We start from the raw sequence: 18201 nt of genomic DNA, 5'->3' as shown, positions 1-18201 counted from the left end.
GGGGGAGTGCACCAGGGGGAGACAAACGGGATAGGGCTCGATGGACGAGGAACACACACCCCCACACAAAAAAAGGACTCTATCAGCTGTTTCAGTGCGAGCACATCCACGCATGCGTGTGTCATTGAGTGTGTGGGCGTACTTGAGTGAGTGCATAAGTTTGCGCACACACACACACACACACACACACACACACACACACACACACACACACACACACACACACACACACACACACACACACACACACACACACACACACACACACACACACACACACACACACACACAAACTACAGTGTGGGTGTTTTAGCTTGGAAAATCTAAATTTAAAAAAGGAGGAATCATCTCATTTCTCCACAAGACAGTTATATTCGGCCCTCTTCTTTGTATTGACATTGCAATTCCTTGGGGTCCTCAAGAGGGCGGCCCTACTCAGGGGGTTCCGTGCCTTTTGGAGGGCTAGGAGGTCGGGGGGGTCAAGGGGTAGAGGCGGTAGGCTTCTCGTCCAATGTGGGGGGCCTTGTAACGCCCTATGACCCTATAAAGGCTCGGACACACTTTTCAAGTTTCGGGCCCGCCTGGGACCCCGTGCCGGTCACACGCACGCAGTTCTTTTCATGCTACAATCGGGGGTCTGAATGTATATTAAGAAACAAAATGGTGAATATTCTGTCGTTTTTATATTCTTTCGTTGGAAACATTACATATATCTTTTTAAAGAAAGATCATTGTAACAACAGACCCCATCGCACAACGTCTCTTTAAGTTCGGGGGGATTTGCGCAGACCTCCATATTCGGGGAGGCCGGTGACGTCACGAGAACCGAAGCGGAGCCTCGCTCGCCGACACGCTGGGCCGCATGCGTCGAGCTCAACGGTGACAAACCCAAATAAACACATCCCCCGGAATGAAAGCCCCCCCCTTCCGGTGAGACCGCGGCCGCCGGACGGGCCGCGGCCGCCGGCCAGCACAGAGGATGTGAATCCAATCCGTCCGACGAGCACTTGAGTGCTAAACCACGACCCCGTCAGTCAGGGAGGCTCAAGTGTATTTACTCTCCATACACTTCACATCCCCCCCCCCTGACGCTCCGCGCTAAGCCCGGCCACCCTTCATCTCTGGAGGGCCGCCGGTGGAGAGGGAAGGGGGGGGGGGGGAATACACTCCTACGACCGCTCCGAAAGATAAACCTTATCGGACGCTCGTCCGAAATCGCTTTTTATGTCCCCGACATTTCTTGTGGACAGCACAGCAGAATGAAATTCGGCAGTAGCTGCAGGCAATGGGGGAGGGGGTGAGGGAGGGTTGTCCTGGTAGACATGAGGAAAGCACAATGACCTCACCGCCCTCAAGACAGTCTGACATACTTTAACGCAGCCTCCCTTCGCCCTCCCGAGTCTCCCCCAGCATTTAGTCAACAGTCCGTCCTTCAAAGGGCAGCAGAAAGCTGCATTGAGATAAACGGAGAAAGGACTGCACAGAATCGACCCCACGCTCCGGCCAGCCAGGGAGCAATGCCATTTTGTTTCTTCTTCCTGCTGACAAACCAATTTTGTGTCATCGCTGAGCTAGAGATGAGAGTGATGTGGTGGGGGTGAGTGAGAGAGAGAGTGAGGGAGAGTGAGAGGTGGGGGTTGCGGTGTAGTGGGGAGGGGATGGGGTCGGTGGGTGGGTGGGGGGGTGGGTGGGTGGGGGGGGGGTTCCCATCTACATAAACGTCCAGGATGAGTCATTTGTTCTGGCCGCTGCTGTCGCCGCAGGCAGGACCGTATTAGGTGAGGGGGCCCTGGCTTCCTCCAGCCTGCAGTGTGGCGCCGGGGCTACGCAGCGGGGAGCCGCAGCAGGGCTACGGCGCGGCTGAGCGCGCGGCTCAGAAATCAGAGCTGAAAGCTGCCTCTCCGCATAGGACTCTCTGCAACGAGCGAGACACTCAGCCCTCGCGTGTGCGTGCATTGCTATGAATTCCCTTCCAAGAGAGAGAGAGAAAATACCTCCACTTAGCTTTCAGAGTGGAGTGCAGGAATTTAAACTACACTGACAAAACACCTTTCTTTCCCCCCCCCCCCCCCCCCCCCTCTTGTGTTGCTCCAAGTGGTGGCCTCGTCAGTGGAGGAAATAGTCCCCTTGATTCTCGTGTGGATTTTGTATTATTGGATGGCTTAGAGAGATACAGAAAATATTTTCATGGGTGTCTCTGTGTGGTCCAAATCCTTTAAGCAGCCATAAACTCTATAGTGTTGCATTGGCTTGGCTTTATTGCTTTATTTCTGTGTGGCTTTCAGGCAATAGGTGGACCGTACCGGAACGTGGCTCAACGTATTCCTCATCTGCTGAAAGCATTCATCAAATAAATGAAAAAAAAAAAAAGGCATTTCATTCGGATACAGAAATCCCCCCCCCCCCCCCCCCCCCCCCCCCCTGTGATTTACTGGGTCGTAACCTCAAGGGCTGGGAGGAGGGTCGCCGGTGACACTGGTCACGGGACCCCAAGAGACCCAACATGATTGGCTGCGTCGTGGGGTTTATGATTGCTAATTAATAGCGCCTCGCCGCGACGCACTGTCCCCAGGCACGGTTCACAGGTTACCTGCAACGGTCAGCATGAAGGAGGGTTGAAGAGAGGGTCAAAATAAATATATATATGGTGCTCGGTTCAACGTCGCCATTCCATGGTTCAGCTCTCTAGGAAACCAGCCCAACCGAGCCGGGTGCATTTATTAAGGTTTGTGTCACTCAACCTAATTTACTGCAGGATTATTAATGGGGTCACTGGGTGAGAGGGGGTGATAAATGTGTCACTACATTTATATACACCACTTGCATGGGGGCTTCATCATCCTCTCTGGTGTGTGAGTACAGAGTAGCGAGGCAGAGGGCAGAATTTCTGAATGTTCAGCTTTAGCCTCTGTGATCCAACATGTACACTGCATATGGTCTACACAAAGATAAATATCGCTGAACCATATTGTGGTGCAGTCTGCATTATGCCATCGAGAGGGAAGTGTGTGTGTGTGTGTGTGTGTGTGTGTGTGTGTGTGTGTGTGTGTGTGTGTGTGTGTGTGTGTGTGTGTGTGTGTGTGTGTGTGTGTGTGTTAATCCTCTCCCTTAGATAAGGATCTGGGGGATCAGGGTAGTTCTAATGCCCCCCTCCCAACCCGTACGAGCTGTGATCCTTTTAGTCCCAAACAAAGCCTCTTTACGGCCATTGATATCGCAAATCTGTTCCTGACTGGGGGGGGGGGGGGGGGGGGGCAGCACATCACACACCCTCCCTCCCACACCCCCTGCTCATTTCCGGCCGTTTCATCCATCTGATGGTCAATACATTTTAGGCTGCTGCTGATGCTATTGATCTGTGCATCACTCTCCCTTTCTGTCTCTCTCACACACACAAACAGACCTTCCTATGACCATGTGCATTACACTCCGAAGCCTGTCCATCTCTCTCTCTGTCTCTTAGCCACCCCTTACGGCAGCACATTCAGAGTACAGCAGGCCATTAGTTTGGCCCGTACAGGAGAGCAGCAAATACACCACTCCATCGCCATTACCTCTGCTTATGATGTGTCTCTCTTCCCATGGCACTCTTAAACCTGCAGCAATGTCTAGTGCATTTCAATGCCCTGCCCACAGCATTTACGAAATAATGGAACCATTTGATGATCACTAAAGGGGGGAATCGATTCTTCTTGACAGAAATGGGAAAATAGGTAAAGGCATTTCCGGAATGTTTATCAAGCAATGTAAACGAGAGCAGCATTTAGGGGCTTACAATAAAGATGAATACTATATAAGGTAGCACATTGTAAATGGAAGGGGTTGTGTTTACATTGACCCCCCCCCCACAGACACACACACATACACACCCCTCTCGAAGGTCACATAGAGCCAAAGACCTAAAGCAATTTCCATTTGACGACAAATGGCATTCAAACGCTTCTAACAAAAGGGGAAAAGAAGAGTCAACTGATACGGCTTCAATGTTTACAGTGTACCAGTTGTTTTGTAATAGGTTCATAGCCTTTTATTTTCTCAAAGCATAATAAAGACAACGTTTGTTACCAATTAAGAAGCAAATCCCTAAACGATTACCCAAAGATAAAACGTTGGGTAGGCAACACAAAGTGACCAGAGTGAATCCGCACCATTCAACTTCAGACAGTTTAAACTTAATAGAAGACCTCCATTGCTTTTTCATGTGCAAGTTTTGTTATTTCAAGCTGGCCTAGTCTAAACTTTGGAAATAAACAGCTCTGCTCCTCCCTCTTAAGCCCGTCCAAGCATGTTTTAATGAGCTCCTATGTTGAAAGTCCCGTTTATTAATGTGATAATATCCACAGGGTACGTGGATGGCAACCGGCTGTTGATTGGCCAGTAAAAGCTAGGCTGCAAAAAAAAAATCCAGAATGGGATATCTCTGATTCTAGAAAAGTATTTATCTGCAGAGACGCGGGGCGCGTTCACCTAGGTGACTTCGCCTTATAATGACTGTCACACTACATATTTACATTTCATACCAAAAAAGCTTGCATTTTGGAGCTGTAGGCTACACTAATCATCAGCGTGCGTACTGCAATGTTTTCTATCGCATTGGCAGAAAAGACGACGAGCCATCGCGAGTCCTGAGCCGAGGCTATTACGAGTCAACCCGCATTATTGTCTCTCGCGGTCTCCCCATCGGGCTAATTAAGTAGAGCAATTAACAAATACAAAAGGGGATCTCCTGATTGAACCAGGCGTTGATTCTAATAACCGATTGGAGTATTATCTTTTAGACTCAACGCATTCAAAGCCAGATTCTGCATGATGTTCTTCCCATACCAATAGATCAAAGTGGCAAGCTGAACGTTTGTTGTGGGTGTAGTTTTCCTCACCTGACCAACCTCCGCGATTCCGTCAATACGGGGACGCTTGCACTCTGCTCCGGTCGAGTCGACTAGAGCGGCCGCTGTCAGCGCATCGGGCTCGGGGTCCCCTCGTTTCATCCCTCGGACGGCTCCTGCAGCACCACTCGAGTTGGGGTGCACTCCAGTCATTGTTTCCAGCTCCCGGTCCATTAGACCCCGGGACACAGGCAGCATGATGGATGCTACGTCGGTCGACATTAACATTTAAAATATTCTTATGGTCACCTGTCTTTAAGTCTAAATTGGAAAATATTATCAGGTATTCCCTGCCACCTAATGTACGTTAGCCAGCGAAGAAGCCTTTCTCTGAGCAGCCCAAAGACTCAAGTTATTCTATTACCTTTGCTGCAGAAACCCTATAGTTCATAGCTTGCCCAATGTTTCTCAACGGGGCCTCGAACCGAGCGAACTGACAGATCCGAAATGAATGGGGTAATAAATCATGCAACGTTATCGAGATCGCAGAGATGATCGACACGGAAGTATTTGGCAACAGCACGGTTGTGTCCGAATTGTAATTGCTCATAAACTACACCGAAACAACGTAATGCCTGGTGATAATGCAGCCAAGTGTTTTGCTGCTGAACACGCATATACTTCGGGCTTCCCAAGGCCTCGGGTTTTTCAGATCATAACAAACCAATTAGAAAAACAAACGGGTCGTCGTGAGCTATTGACCGCTATTAACCCTAAACACAAGATTGCCGCTTAAACGGCATAACATCCTACCGCGACCTCAAGACGAAAATCCCTAAACATGTCTTCCCTGATCGCTTTTTCCTCCCTGTGTTTCTGCGAGACTTTTTGGCCAAGAGAAGAGGTTACTGAAAGTCAATCCTCGTCAGGAGCTCTCTGCTGCCATGTTATTCCTTATTCTCTGCGTCAAATGATTTCCAAAACAAAAGAGCACGGAGCCGTCGTATTCTCTAGTCCCTCTCGCCTGTTTTTTCCTCTCCCCGATTCCCGGTATATGGTCTCGTGGCGTGTGCGCTTACAGAAGAGAATCGTTCTTCCCTCCCCCCCTCTTCTTCGTGTAGTCGTTCCCCGTTCCTCTCCGTCGTGTGCCCTCCTCCCTTTTTCCGCTCTTCCTTTGAACACAGGGCCAGGCAGCCATCAAATAAACGCAGTATGCCGCAGTGCTTACATTTCACAGGGCGCCGGGCCTGGCTTCCCACAATACCGTTGGAGATAGTGCTTTTTCTATATACACGCGACTGGTGCATCATTTCACCAAGATATACACAGAATGTTTATTTTAAAGAGAAGATATAATAACCAATTTTACAAATTCAGACGTGCAAGGTGTTACATTTGCAAAGCAGTCCAAAGTAAACGATTTAATTTTAAATGAACGTCAAAATCGTATTCCGTAGTTAGGAATATACACGCAAAAGGTTTATTAGAACCAGCTGTGTGAATCATGGAACAAGAAATGTGTGTGCCTCAAGCCATTTTCATTGCTTTGATGACACCCAGTGGACAAATTATCCAATGAAAAAACTCGCATGATCAGCCCTTTAGTGTGTTCAGAGTGTAGACTGAACAGTTGGCGTCAGAGATGATACATTTGCCTCGTGAAACTTTGTAAAATATGTTTTATAATAATTGTATTCGATCTTGCACCACACAACAGGCCAAACGGTGAGAGAATTAGTCCACAACATGAACTATTTATTGACAGTGAGCCCCCCTCCTGTTATTAAACTCGCTAGCAAAAAGCAAATAACAAAAAAACAACTTATTAGCCCCTTTAAGTTTACTTTGTTGAGTTTTATTGGCAGAGAACGTGACTCCTTCAGGCTCCGGCCTGAAGGAGCAGGAAAAGCAGCGTTACAGTGTACTTCTAGTTGAACGTACTTTCAGTACACACACTACTGTGCTGCTTTAACTAAAGAGACCAGCGCTCTCAGGACATCAACTGCTCACACACTGCTTCCATTTCAAATAAAACAAAAAAGGAAAAAAACAAAAAACAGGAAATGGATCAGCGAGTGCTGCTAAATTATTCAAAACGCTCCTCATTACTAACTCATTGTCCCGCTGTCATATTGAACCATTGCCACTCCGTCCTGAGTTTCCAGTGGGAGTGGGTCTTCTGGAGGCTCACTCAGACACCGCGTTGGCACGGTGACTCCGAGCTCCTGCCAGCCGTGAGCGAGTGGCGCTGTGTCCTGTGTAGTCCGTCACTGGCCCAGGCAGCCCTCCAAACAGGGCCCGTCCTGAGGCACGCAGGCCTCCGTGGAGCACATGAAGTAGACCTGCGGGCGGGACCACAGGACGTTGGTTGTGTGAGACTGCCAGACCCACCCACCCACCCACCCAACCGCCTACAACCAAGTACGCACACCCTTTTCCTCAGAGGGTTGCAAGCGTGCTGCAGCGTGCACATGTAGTCGCAAAATTGTGAATTGCAACAACTTGATGTTTTACTTTCCAACATCCAGTTCATGCAATGTTAAAATGGTTGATATTCCAAATCTGCGATATGTACAAAGCAATATTGGCCGGTAGAGTAATGGTCGACAGTCAACTCTTTCTGCAATTTGGCTTCTTTACAAAAAGCCAAACAGAGGATTGTGTACTAGCTCTAGATTCTTTGGACGGCTCCTAAATGCTGTTTCACAGAGTAAAGTTCAGCTTCATCGTGCCGCATCATGTAAAAAAACACAAGGAATATTAATGACATTAATTTGTGGCGTGTTCGTTTTGACAGTTCAACGCTCCGTCCGCACAAACGCCAAGCCAAATAAGGAAGCGACATGAAAGCAAAGCCATGTTGAAGCCAGCCGTAAAATCCCTCTGGCTGTTTAGAATACACCCTGCCAAATATGTATACACACATAGCCTAAGGTGTAGACATTTACATCCCTAGGTGCATCCATTAGAAATGTAACATTGAAAACTCCAAGATGCCTATATTTTGTTATATTCAACAATTAAAACACATCATCAAAGTACACCCACACACCTCTTGGTCCAGGTCATAAGTCTTCCCCTTCTGGATGAACTGGAAGGTGGTGATGGTGAACCTGCGTGTCTGGCTCTCAGGGGAGGGAAGAACAACGTTGTGTGGTGCCGGATCCAAGGGGTTAGGACACCTGCAGAGAGAAGGGAGCGCAAGGCCAGTCAGTCTGGGTCAAGAACCCACGAGGGCTCCATGGTACAGACTGGATTTGAAGGGATATCATTAGGGAGAAACCTCCCCAAAAAGTATGCATAATGTTGATTTCATTAGGAGAATGTTGTTGTACTCATCATTACCTGTATGCTCATTTAATACAAACATGTTTTGCAATTCTTTCGGGACCCAGAAAATCAGCAACACACCATGTAAACAGTGAATCCCAATCCGTGCGGTCGCCACCCTTGCCCCCCCAACTCCGTGTTTTCCTTCCCTCCTCGCTGGCTCGACGGACACCAGAACATACTCACTCCTTGTAGAGGAGGACCCACATGGAGGCTCCCGAGCGGGGGTAGGCCACGCAGTAATGCACCAGCAGCACCACCTGGAGGTCCGGAGGGTTGACCAGACGGACCTCCAGGTAGAGGGGCTGCCTCAGCAGCGTGCGCAGGGGCGCGTGGTACTGGGCGTGGAAGCTGCTGTAGTGAGCATCTGCAGGGGGAAGAGGACGAGGCCAGGGATGCCATTACCGGCTGGAACCAGAGAGGCTGGCTTCTTAATAGCAGTGTCTGAACACCACCATCAGAAACACTCCCACAGAGTTAGACAAAACGTTTTAAAAAAAAGACCTTTCGCTGGGCTGTACTTTAAACTCTATTTGTCTGAATCAGCAATATTAAAAAAAACATGAGAATTGTCCTAAAAATTATGCCCCACTCAATACATTGAATTCAGGCCCCGCAGTGAGATAAGGAAATATAATTTCTAAAATGGTCAGAAACCCCAGGGGCCTGAGCTGGCATGAGTCCTCTTTCCGAACCACGATTTATGTCTTGGGAGAACGGAGAAGCAGCCCAGCGGTGCACACTCCAGTCCACCTACCTTTCGCAATCCGAAGCTGAACTCCGATCACTCCCTGACCTTGAAGTCCAGGTCCCAGGGATGGAATCTTGGTCATGTAACCGGTGGTGACCAAAGGGGGGCCGGGCTTGTAGCGACACTCCACCAGGATCCTGGGGGACGACACGGATCGTTGCTGTGGCGGTCACACAGGGTTCAAACACGAAAGAAAACATGGATGGGCCAGACTTTTTTTCCCTTCATATAGAGCTTAACATAAATAATAAGAAAACGGTTGATAAAAATCAATATTTGTCATACAATACAAAAATATTCTGTGTATCCCGTGAGGTATTTGCCAACGGGAATGAAACATTTGTGGATGTTTGAGTTGCAGAACCTGGCTGGCGAGTCTCTGGTGATGGTGCCATAGTCGAGGGTAATGGAATCCACTTTATTGACGATCTCCAAAATGTAGATCACCGTCTTGCCAATGACCTGTCAAGAGGGATGCGGCACACTTCACTGGGAACAAGTCAATACATTACTCAAGATAAAAACCTGGATCTGATACAAGGCTAGACACCACAGATATTCTAGTACAGATAGTCACTTATTTTAGTATTACATTTTAGTAGGACCATATTACACCAAATCCCTTTATTATATATTCCTTTAGTATCAGGTTATAAGTATTGGTTCCGCAATACTTAATCGTCAGGTACTTTTTTTTAAGCCAGAAAGTCGATCTTTTGAGTTCTGTGTACAGTACTTTTGTGAAGACTCATGTCACGATTCAGATACACAACATGGTCTTTGCTGATCCAAGTGTTGACTGTAACAGTGAAATCTGACCTTTAGTGGAAGCAAATGAATTGTACTATCCTACAGAGGGCGCCGTGGTGTATTCAGCCAATCGTCACTTTGCGTCAACATTCCATTTACTACAGTCACACTCGGGCCGGGACCCCGGCGGCTCAGGGTCCTTCCGCCCTGACCTCTGACCTAACTCGCACCACAACAGAGACAAGGAATACTGCCTCACAATATGTACACAGGACTATGGACACATTACAAACCCACCATCCTAAGCGCCCCGCAGCTGTCCATTGGGATCAGAAACAAGGCGTAGTCGGCCGTGACCCTCTGAGGCGTGCATGACGGGTGTCCAGGGGCGGCCAGCAGGGCGGGGGACAGAGGGGGGTAGGTGAGGGAGGCAGGCACGCTGAAGACAAAGTGGTGGTCAAGGGTGCACTCTATGGTACAAGGGGATTGGACACACACACACACACACACACACACACACACACACACACACACACACACACACACACACACACACACACACACACACACACACACACACACACACACACACACACACACACACACACACATCAAAAGGTCATGTAAATAAAAAAGGTAAGGTATGTCAGGAGGCAATTGATAATGAGACCCAAGGTGTCGAATAACCTTTTCAAATTGCATGTCACTGCAAGTTAAACCACCCACACCCACACACACACACACACACGCGACGTGCGTGCGTGGTGTATGGGTGGTATGACCCACCATCCATGGGGTAGTGGCATGCAGGGGGGCGCGTATTAAAACAGCAGCCCAGGGAGAGGCACTGCGGCTCGGTCAGAGCACTCGTTCCACAGGGGAGGCGCTGGTCCTCAGGAAGGTTGCACCCTACGGAGACAGTTTAAGGGATCAATGTCTACCTTTAACTTGAAGGGACGTTGAGCCCGCCCAATAAAGCCATCACTTGACATGAAACCAGTCAGACTGAAGAATTTCCCAGTGGAATAAACGCTCGCCTTGAGCCGCAACGGCACGTAGTCCCAACACCTCCCGGGGGAGGTCTGGCTTGGCATGACGAGGGCGAGGCGTGGGAGGAGGGAGGCTGGCTGCAGGGCTGTCCGGAGGGACGGGAGGACCATCGGCCGCCGCCGTCCCGGGCAGAGGACGACTGTAAGGACACTGGAACTCCAGGATGCGCTTCCGGGACAGAATTACGTCCCAGAACCTGAGCCGTAACGACAGGGTTGTGGGAGTCTGAAGGGAGAGCGGAGGGAGAGAACGGGACATCACTGGCCACTACGGGACATCACTGGCCACTACGGGACATCACTGCCCACTACGGGACATCACTGCCCACTACGGGACACGTACAATACAATGGCGAGTCGGGGCAACCACAGAACTTCCTTGCGAACATCATTGTGTAAGTACTGTACGTCAAAACTGCTTTTCCTATCTTTGACAAGCCAGATATATCCATTTTGCAACTCTGTAAAAGCATTCTTGACTCATCGGCCCGGAAATGTACCAGTTCATGGGTTTCCCTAGACTGGGTAGCCCCGCCCATTCTGCCGTCTAATTGAATTCGCTCGGCAAAAGAGTCTGGAGAAGAGCAATACATTTCTTTCTGCTTCCGATGCATTTTATATGAGTGAATCACAAAGCTGGCTTCTCCCCCCCCCCCCCCCCCCCCCCCCCCCCCCCCCCGGCACGCTATTGGCTGGTTTAACACAATGACGACAGGGAAGCGGCGGCAAGCAGCCAATTGCGTACAGATTCAGTTGAACTAGGCCCGATGATCACGCCTCTTGAGCTGAAGAAAATGACAGCAGCTTCCCAAGAACAATGTGCAATCTACGATTGAGCCTGGTCTGGCAAGAGCCAGGCTAGAGTTTCCCTCATTACTCCCCTATCCGGTAAACATGCATTCAGAAGCATCTACAATAACGGAGGTAGGAGTCCACAGGAGGTGGTCAGCCCTGACCTTTTGCTGGCTGTGGCAGGCTGGTATTGGAGACTCAAACATCAGTCCGGGCTCCTTGGTAAGCGACAGCTTGAACTTGCACAGCGGGGACACAGACGAAAGGGGCAGCCATGCCTTCTTGAAGTCTGCCGTTAAAGCTAGGGTTGAGTAAGGGTTAGTGGAGTGGAGCAGGTAAAATGGCTGGTTTCCCAGGAGTTAGGAGAATGCATGGCTCTAGCCCAGCTCCCGTCTCAACACATCTGTTTGTCTCCTTTACTACCAAGTCAAGCTACGACTCTATGGAAAATAGTAATCGAAATAATATAGTTTTATACAAAGGATACAACCTTGTAGGGCTGGGCGATCAATCGAATTTTGATCGCAATTTTGATGTTAGCGTCAAACGAACACAAAACTAACATCATCAAGATTTGTTTGAATTTTTTTTACTCAATGTTTTATATAAAGGGCAAAACAGCTGGATACATATCTGAACATTATTTTAGATTGGAACATTTTCTTTTTGACCATTTTGTGTATTTATCTAAGGCGAAATTTATGTTCTCAGTTACAAAGTTTTTTGGGGGGGAGACATGCTTAATAAGTCAAGTTTTCAAACTCAAAAGTAATTGTTTGAATAATCGTGATTATGATTTCTCCCATATTCTAGCAGCCCTACAACCTTGTTTATCTTGCTACTAGTAAACTTAAAGGGGGTTGTGGGTAGAATGTAGTGGCAACTAGCGGAATAGACCTGGCAGAAATTGATTTCATTATCAACAGTGTTTTAATTATTGTATGATCCCAATAAATCATGTATTCTTTGACTTAGAATCAGCCCTTTATATCTATGACAGTCAATATTAAGCCCCTTCAGCTTTTCCACTGACCTCTGATCTGGATGGAGTCTGGATGAGGAGAGGGCAGGAAGGCCGTCATCCTCTCGCTATAACACTGGAGCCTCGGGGGCTGTGGTCCGAGGGACCTCACAAGTTTGGAGGTTGAGGTCGGAGGTGCAGGGCTGGGAAACGGCTGGGACCCTGGAGTCATCGGTGTGGTGTGCTGAGGTGGATATGGCGGAGCAGGTGTGGGGGGGATGTGAGGAGCATCAGGGTGGTACCCACAGAAGAGCCGAGTATTAGGCGGGCAAAGTGAAGCGGCGGGTCTGTGGTCAGGACCAGATGGTCCCTTAGAACGCGTTGTCCTTAGGGTGGGGGTAGGAGTGGTAGGAGTGGTAGGAGGCTGAGAAGGGAGGGGCGGGGATCCATCAGAGAAAGATCTTGGGGTGAACACTGACCAATAAGGATAATACTGACTATATGAGAGTGGCTGTCGTCGAACAAAAAGCTGTCGAGGAGGAGCAGGGAAAGCAGGGTGGACAATGCTCACGGGGCTTTGAGGGACTTGGGAGAATGTGTGCAGCGGATGGTACGACTGCTGTGGATTATATTGCTGGTCGTAAGGAGCCATGTGGGGTGTATGTGGTGGGGCTTTCGTGGGACGTGCTGTAGTGCTTTGGTCGGAGGGGGGAGGTGCTTTGTGAGGGACTTGGGAGCCGTACAACGGCATGTAGGGCTCATACCCATAATAAAAACCCTGCCGAGGAGGCCATTTTGGATACTGGTTCACTGGGTCCACACTGGGGCCAGATGTTTGCTCCACGGCAGGCGGCTGAGGAGGGGATGGGCGTGGATGGGGAGAAAGCGGCTGCTGACCAGGCCCCGAGTAGAGATGGGGGAACTGCGCTGGAGGTCCAGGAGCAACATCTGGAGAGGGTTGAGAATGGCTTTTGGGCTGGGGCCCTGGAGGGTAGACCAGGGGGAGATGAGGGAACCGGGGCCCAGGGTGAGGATAGTTCAGGGGGCTAGGAGGCCAGATCACCTGCCACCGGGTCATGGATTGAGGCGGTGGAGGTGAGGCAGTGGTGGGCACCGGTGCAGGAGTGATGGGGTCGACAGGAGACAGTGGAGGGGTGTGTGGAGGAATGGGTACGAGCGGGGGAAGGAAAGAGAGATCTTGGCAGGAGAGAGAGAACTCTTGATAATCCTTCAGCACTCTGAGGTGGAGACCCTCCTACAACACCAAGCAAAAACAAAGCGATCAAATGATAAAACCCTTTTGGAATGCTATCAAAATCTCTTTGTGGTAAACCAGTCACTCAAAGGGGAACTTACTTGAGCCTGTAGACAGGGAGCATTGAGGGGAATATAGAAAAGGAGATTTCCAAGTGGGGCCTCTGTACGGTAGGCACACTTCGGAGACACAAGCGGCTCCCAGTTGTCCTTCACTGGAAATATATCTTCACTGACTCACTCATAGCAGGACATGATACCAAGTACTCTATGATGGGAAATTACCCAACAATTATATTTCACATCATCACAATTGTTCAATTGCGAATTTAGACATGCTACTGATTATTCTTGCCGTTTAATTACACTTGACTTAAAATATCTCCTCTGCCAACGCATGACCCGATTACTGAATTAACCTAGCGGCCTCCCATTTTCCAAAAGGGTGAATATAATCCATAGCCTCGATTGCTTTCAATGGGCCGCCGGCCATTGAAAGTCCCTCCCAAAGCTAAACAAATGATAGCACCATGATAGGCCTCAGTGCGTGGGGCAGCGAGTCCAAGTTCAGGATGAACAAGGGGCGCCTCAGTCTGCAGCATTTAAAAAACAATGCAGGGCTAAGGAAGGTTTAGCAATGGATGCAACAAACACAGCCGTTTTATAAGAAATGGACCATATAATGATAACAATGTTGTTGCTTAACTTTCCACCAAATTGGCATGAGCGCAGTAAGCAGCATTTAACTTTAGAATCCGACTAGCTGGAGTTTTTGTAAATAACGTAAGCCTGTGTCCGAAGGCTGAAGTACAGTCTCACAAGTCATAATATAATCCAAGCACAAAACGGTCAAACCAAAATTCCTTTACAACACCAGCGTCACACACACCTATGGTGCCCAGTGAGGGGATCTCCTCATCTGTTCCATACATGTGCACGGACACCCCATAGGGTGAGCAGAGGGCCCACGGGCGAGAGAGGGTTAACGCTGGAGAGGGAGGGCTCTTCTGCATCGGACAGGAGAGTCTCAGCGGGCTGTCCCACCACAGCATTGGCAGCACATAGCTGCCGTTCTAGAACAGACAGAGAGACGTATGGATCCACTTCATTTCTACCACTCATGCATATCTGTTATTGTCTCTGCATTTAACAAGGGAGAGAACGACAAAGTGAAAAAGGAAGCAATGCCAGTTACCATGGTAAATTATCTGGTGATCAGCAGTAATGAGAAGAAGAGGGATGTTGGCCTGTCAGTAGTTGCTGTTACCTGCTTGGTCATGTAACAGCCATCATAGGGAGCTTCCAATACCAGGCCATTCCGGGAGGCCTTCACCGAATAACCACAGTTTGGTGGCAAGTGAAACACAGAGATGGGGAAATCCCCCTCTAGAGAGGATCAAAAAGTGGTTACATAAGTAAATGGTATGGAGTTACAGATTTATTTTTTATAGTATGGCGGAGAATCTTCTGATCGTATTTGGATATAAGATATGTCGTTCAAGTTAGAGAGTGTGAGTAAGTAAGAGAAGGTTTTGAAAAAAAAATTATTTATAATCGAATACAGAATACATTAGGTTGTTTCCATTGTTCAGAATAATATGATGATAGGTATGAAGGTATTATTGTAGCAAAAGTCTTTAACACCTGTAACTGCAGATTTTGTATGCGTATACTATACACTAAAGTCACAAATGTTTAACATTAAATTTGAAGTCGTAAATATTAATTTTGCATTTGTACTCTAAAGTCACAAATGTGTAACGGTACATTTGAAGTAGTAAATATTTTTTCTACCATTTTGAACACAAAATAGGGTCTACGAGTTCACAAGTCTGTGTTACAGGTGCACAAAGCCAATCCTGTGTATCACAACTTCAAAGAGTCATGCAATTGACACTTTTGCTACAATCATTGCAGCGCAGTTGGTGCAAAACACATTTGCACGCGGCACACATAATCTGAGAACATGCCCAAAATGTGTGCATTCGTAAACCCAAATGTGAACTAATACATCAGCAGTTGCACATCTGTGAAAAATGTCCTCACAAATAAAAAGGATATAAAACGCTATGTTGATTCAGCATTTTAATGAGCGAGCACAAGTCCATCGTTACAATTGCTCGAATCTGCTCATGCAAGTCTCTGCTGTGGTTTTTTTTGCAGGTAATTTTGCAACACGGTGATACATGTGTAGCAAAAGTGATTTGTATCCGTATGAGGCAGAGCGTCCGTGGGCGGGACAAAAATGCAGCATTAACCAATGAAAGTCGCCGGCAGGGAGTGCATTTTTCAAACTACACTTGGACCATCCAAGCAGACCCTTAAAATACATTGAAGGACACTTGCGGCATGTTAGTTCAACGGAATTCCCCGCAAATTATTGCATTAAGTAATTTAAATTGACATAATGTAAGATACCCAACTCCGTCGTGTAGGATGCCCTCTTGTCTACTTTCAAGACTCCAGAAAGTAAGTTTGCTTGGATGGTCCCAGTGTAGTTTGAAAAATGCACCCCCTGCCGGCGACTTTCATTGGTTGATGCTGCAATTTTGTCCTGCCCACGGAAGATCTGCTTCATAGGCTATCACTTTTGCTACACTTCATAGGCTACCACAAGAAAAACAGCCGAGACTCGTAGCAGCAGTTTCGAGCAGTTGTATAACCGATGGACTTGTGCTCGCTCATTAAAATGCTCATTGAACATAGCGATCTATATTATTTCATTTTTGAGGAAATATTTCACAAATGTGCAACTTCTGATGCATTAGTTCACATTTGGGTTTACGGATGCACACATTTTGTGCATGTTCTCAGATTATGAAACACGGGTGTGTGAATGTGTTTTGCACCAACTGCGCTGCAATGATTGAAGCAAAAGTGTCAAGTGCTGCTGCATGACTCTTAAGTTGTGATGCACAGGATAGGATTTGTGCACCTGTAACACAGACTTGTGAACTCGTAGACCTTATTTAGTGTTTACAATGGTAGAGAGTACACATGCAAAATAAATATTTACGACTTCAAATTTACTGTTACACATTTGTGACTTTAGTGTACGCGTACAAAATCTGCAGTTACAAGTGCTCAAGACTTTTGCTACAATAATACCTTCATAGATAGGATCTGATCCAATGGCACCATTAAGGCAGAAATGCAAAGTAGCAGCACACGTTTACTGGCTTCGTGCTGTTCCGTTAAGCGACGGCTTATGTTGTTAAAGTTCAATGAACATAAATAAATAAAAAGCCACGCCCACCTCTTTCCAGAAACAATTGTGAGAATCCTTGTCCAGAGGCCGTCAAAGTCATGGTGGTGTCGTGACACTGAACCAAGGGCCTCATAGCCTGCCATTCCGAAGAGGGAGTAGGCCTGCTGTCTTCAAATGAAGGGCCAAATATATTCCCCTTGTTGATTTCCTTAAAGCCTAGTGGAAAGAAACATTTAAAACAACTACATTTTGCTCCGGTGGAACTTTAACCTTGAATCGTTAATTTACAAAGTTGTTGTTACCTGGGTAGTCTGCTTGATAAGCACTAGCACGATGTCTGTCGGAATCTTTTGTATTTTGCTCACTGCCAATTCCAAACTTCAGAGAGACTTCCGATGCCCTCTGCTCATATGTGTCCGGATCTGCAAGCTGTTTGGGCACACTTGAACGATGGAGGGTCGGTGGGCTCAACCCCGCGACCCACGACCGATGCTGTGGAAGAGCTGAGCGGGCAGGTCTGGGCAGAACACTGCCCCGCGTTCGGAGAGTCTGCCGAGCATTTACATGGTATTCGCTCTCCACGTTATCTCGAAAAGCAGGCAACCCAAATAATGTCTTTAACTTGATGACTTCACTCAACGAAAAACTTAAATGTAGATTGTCAAAGGTTAAAGTTACGATAAACAAAAACGTGGATATTTTTCCATTCCGTTTGCCAGACATCTCTGAATACAGGGGTTTGCTTTTGCTCACGTGCACAGAAACGTCACCTCGCACTACTAATTAACAATCATTTAAGTAGCCTATCATGACTAGGGATGGACATGGATGGTGGTCTTTTTAACTTAGCCTACCTACTGCGTTTCTTCTCTAGAATATAACTTTAGGATCAATGCACAAATGCCAAGTCATTTTAACAGTTTAATTATAATAACTCTTTAACCTGATTGTATACACAGGTTCATCCTCATTCAACCATTAGGTTTTCTATAACTGGGAAAAATACACACTTTATTAGATTGTTTCCTGATTTCAGTAATTTAGGACCACAGAATTAACTGAGTGGCAGAAATATAATAAAAACACACTTCAGATAAGAGTAAACAGCTAAGATCATTCTATGTGTGAGATATATCTGTGCAAATAGACGCAATACTTTTTTTTCAACATGCCATTTAATTCAAGATTGCAGAGAAGCATCTGTTTCAAAAGCAATCAGAAACAAAGGTTCAGTATCCATGGAGATCAGCTTTTCTCAGCAGGCCTCCAGACCCATTACA

The 18201-nt window shown here is 47.5% G+C and overlaps 3 protein-coding genes across 3 annotated transcripts; all 3 read right to left on the bottom strand.

Moving 5' to 3' along the window:
- Nucleotides 1-6214: 6214 nt before the first annotated feature.
- LOC130379335 (zona pellucida sperm-binding protein 4) lies at nt 6215-10547 on the bottom strand. Its single transcript, XM_056586106.1, has 7 exons — nt 10444-10547; nt 9955-10127; nt 9272-9369; nt 8914-9044; nt 8343-8523; nt 7879-8008; nt 6215-7168 (listed from the first exon to the last, which is right to left on the bottom strand). The coding sequence occupies exons 1-7, from the start codon at nt 10448-10450 to the stop codon at nt 7094-7096; spliced, it is 795 nt and encodes a 264-aa protein (XP_056442081.1). The 5' UTR covers nt 10451-10547; the 3' UTR covers nt 6215-7093.
- Nucleotides 10548-10638: 91 nt separating this feature from the next.
- LOC130380046 (uncharacterized) lies at nt 10639-13958 on the bottom strand. Its single transcript, XM_056587228.1, has 5 exons — nt 13947-13958; nt 13816-13821; nt 13282-13443; nt 11663-11842; nt 10639-10932 (listed from the first exon to the last, which is right to left on the bottom strand). Exons 1-5 carry the CDS (start codon nt 13956-13958, stop codon nt 10639-10641), a joined length of 654 nt encoding a protein of 217 aa, XP_056443203.1.
- A 382-nt stretch (nt 13959-14340) lies between these two features.
- On the bottom strand, nt 14341-17683 carry LOC130379330 (uncharacterized). The gene is made up of 4 exons (XM_056586095.1): nt 17224-17683; nt 16970-17137; nt 14981-15099; nt 14341-14786 (listed from the first exon to the last, which is right to left on the bottom strand). Exons 1-4 carry the CDS (start codon nt 17642-17644, stop codon nt 14529-14531), a joined length of 966 nt encoding a protein of 321 aa, XP_056442070.1. The 5' UTR covers nt 17645-17683; the 3' UTR covers nt 14341-14528.
- Between the last annotated feature and the right edge of the window lie 518 nt (nt 17684-18201).

The sequence above is a fragment of the Gadus chalcogrammus genome, chromosome 3, assembly GCF_026213295.1.
Source record: "Gadus chalcogrammus isolate NIFS_2021 chromosome 3, NIFS_Gcha_1.0, whole genome shotgun sequence".
Taxonomy (NCBI): Eukaryota; Metazoa; Chordata; class Actinopteri; order Gadiformes; family Gadidae; genus Gadus; species Gadus chalcogrammus.
Note: the sequence above shows the minus strand (reverse complement) of the source record. Positions and strands in the feature narration are given on the sequence as shown.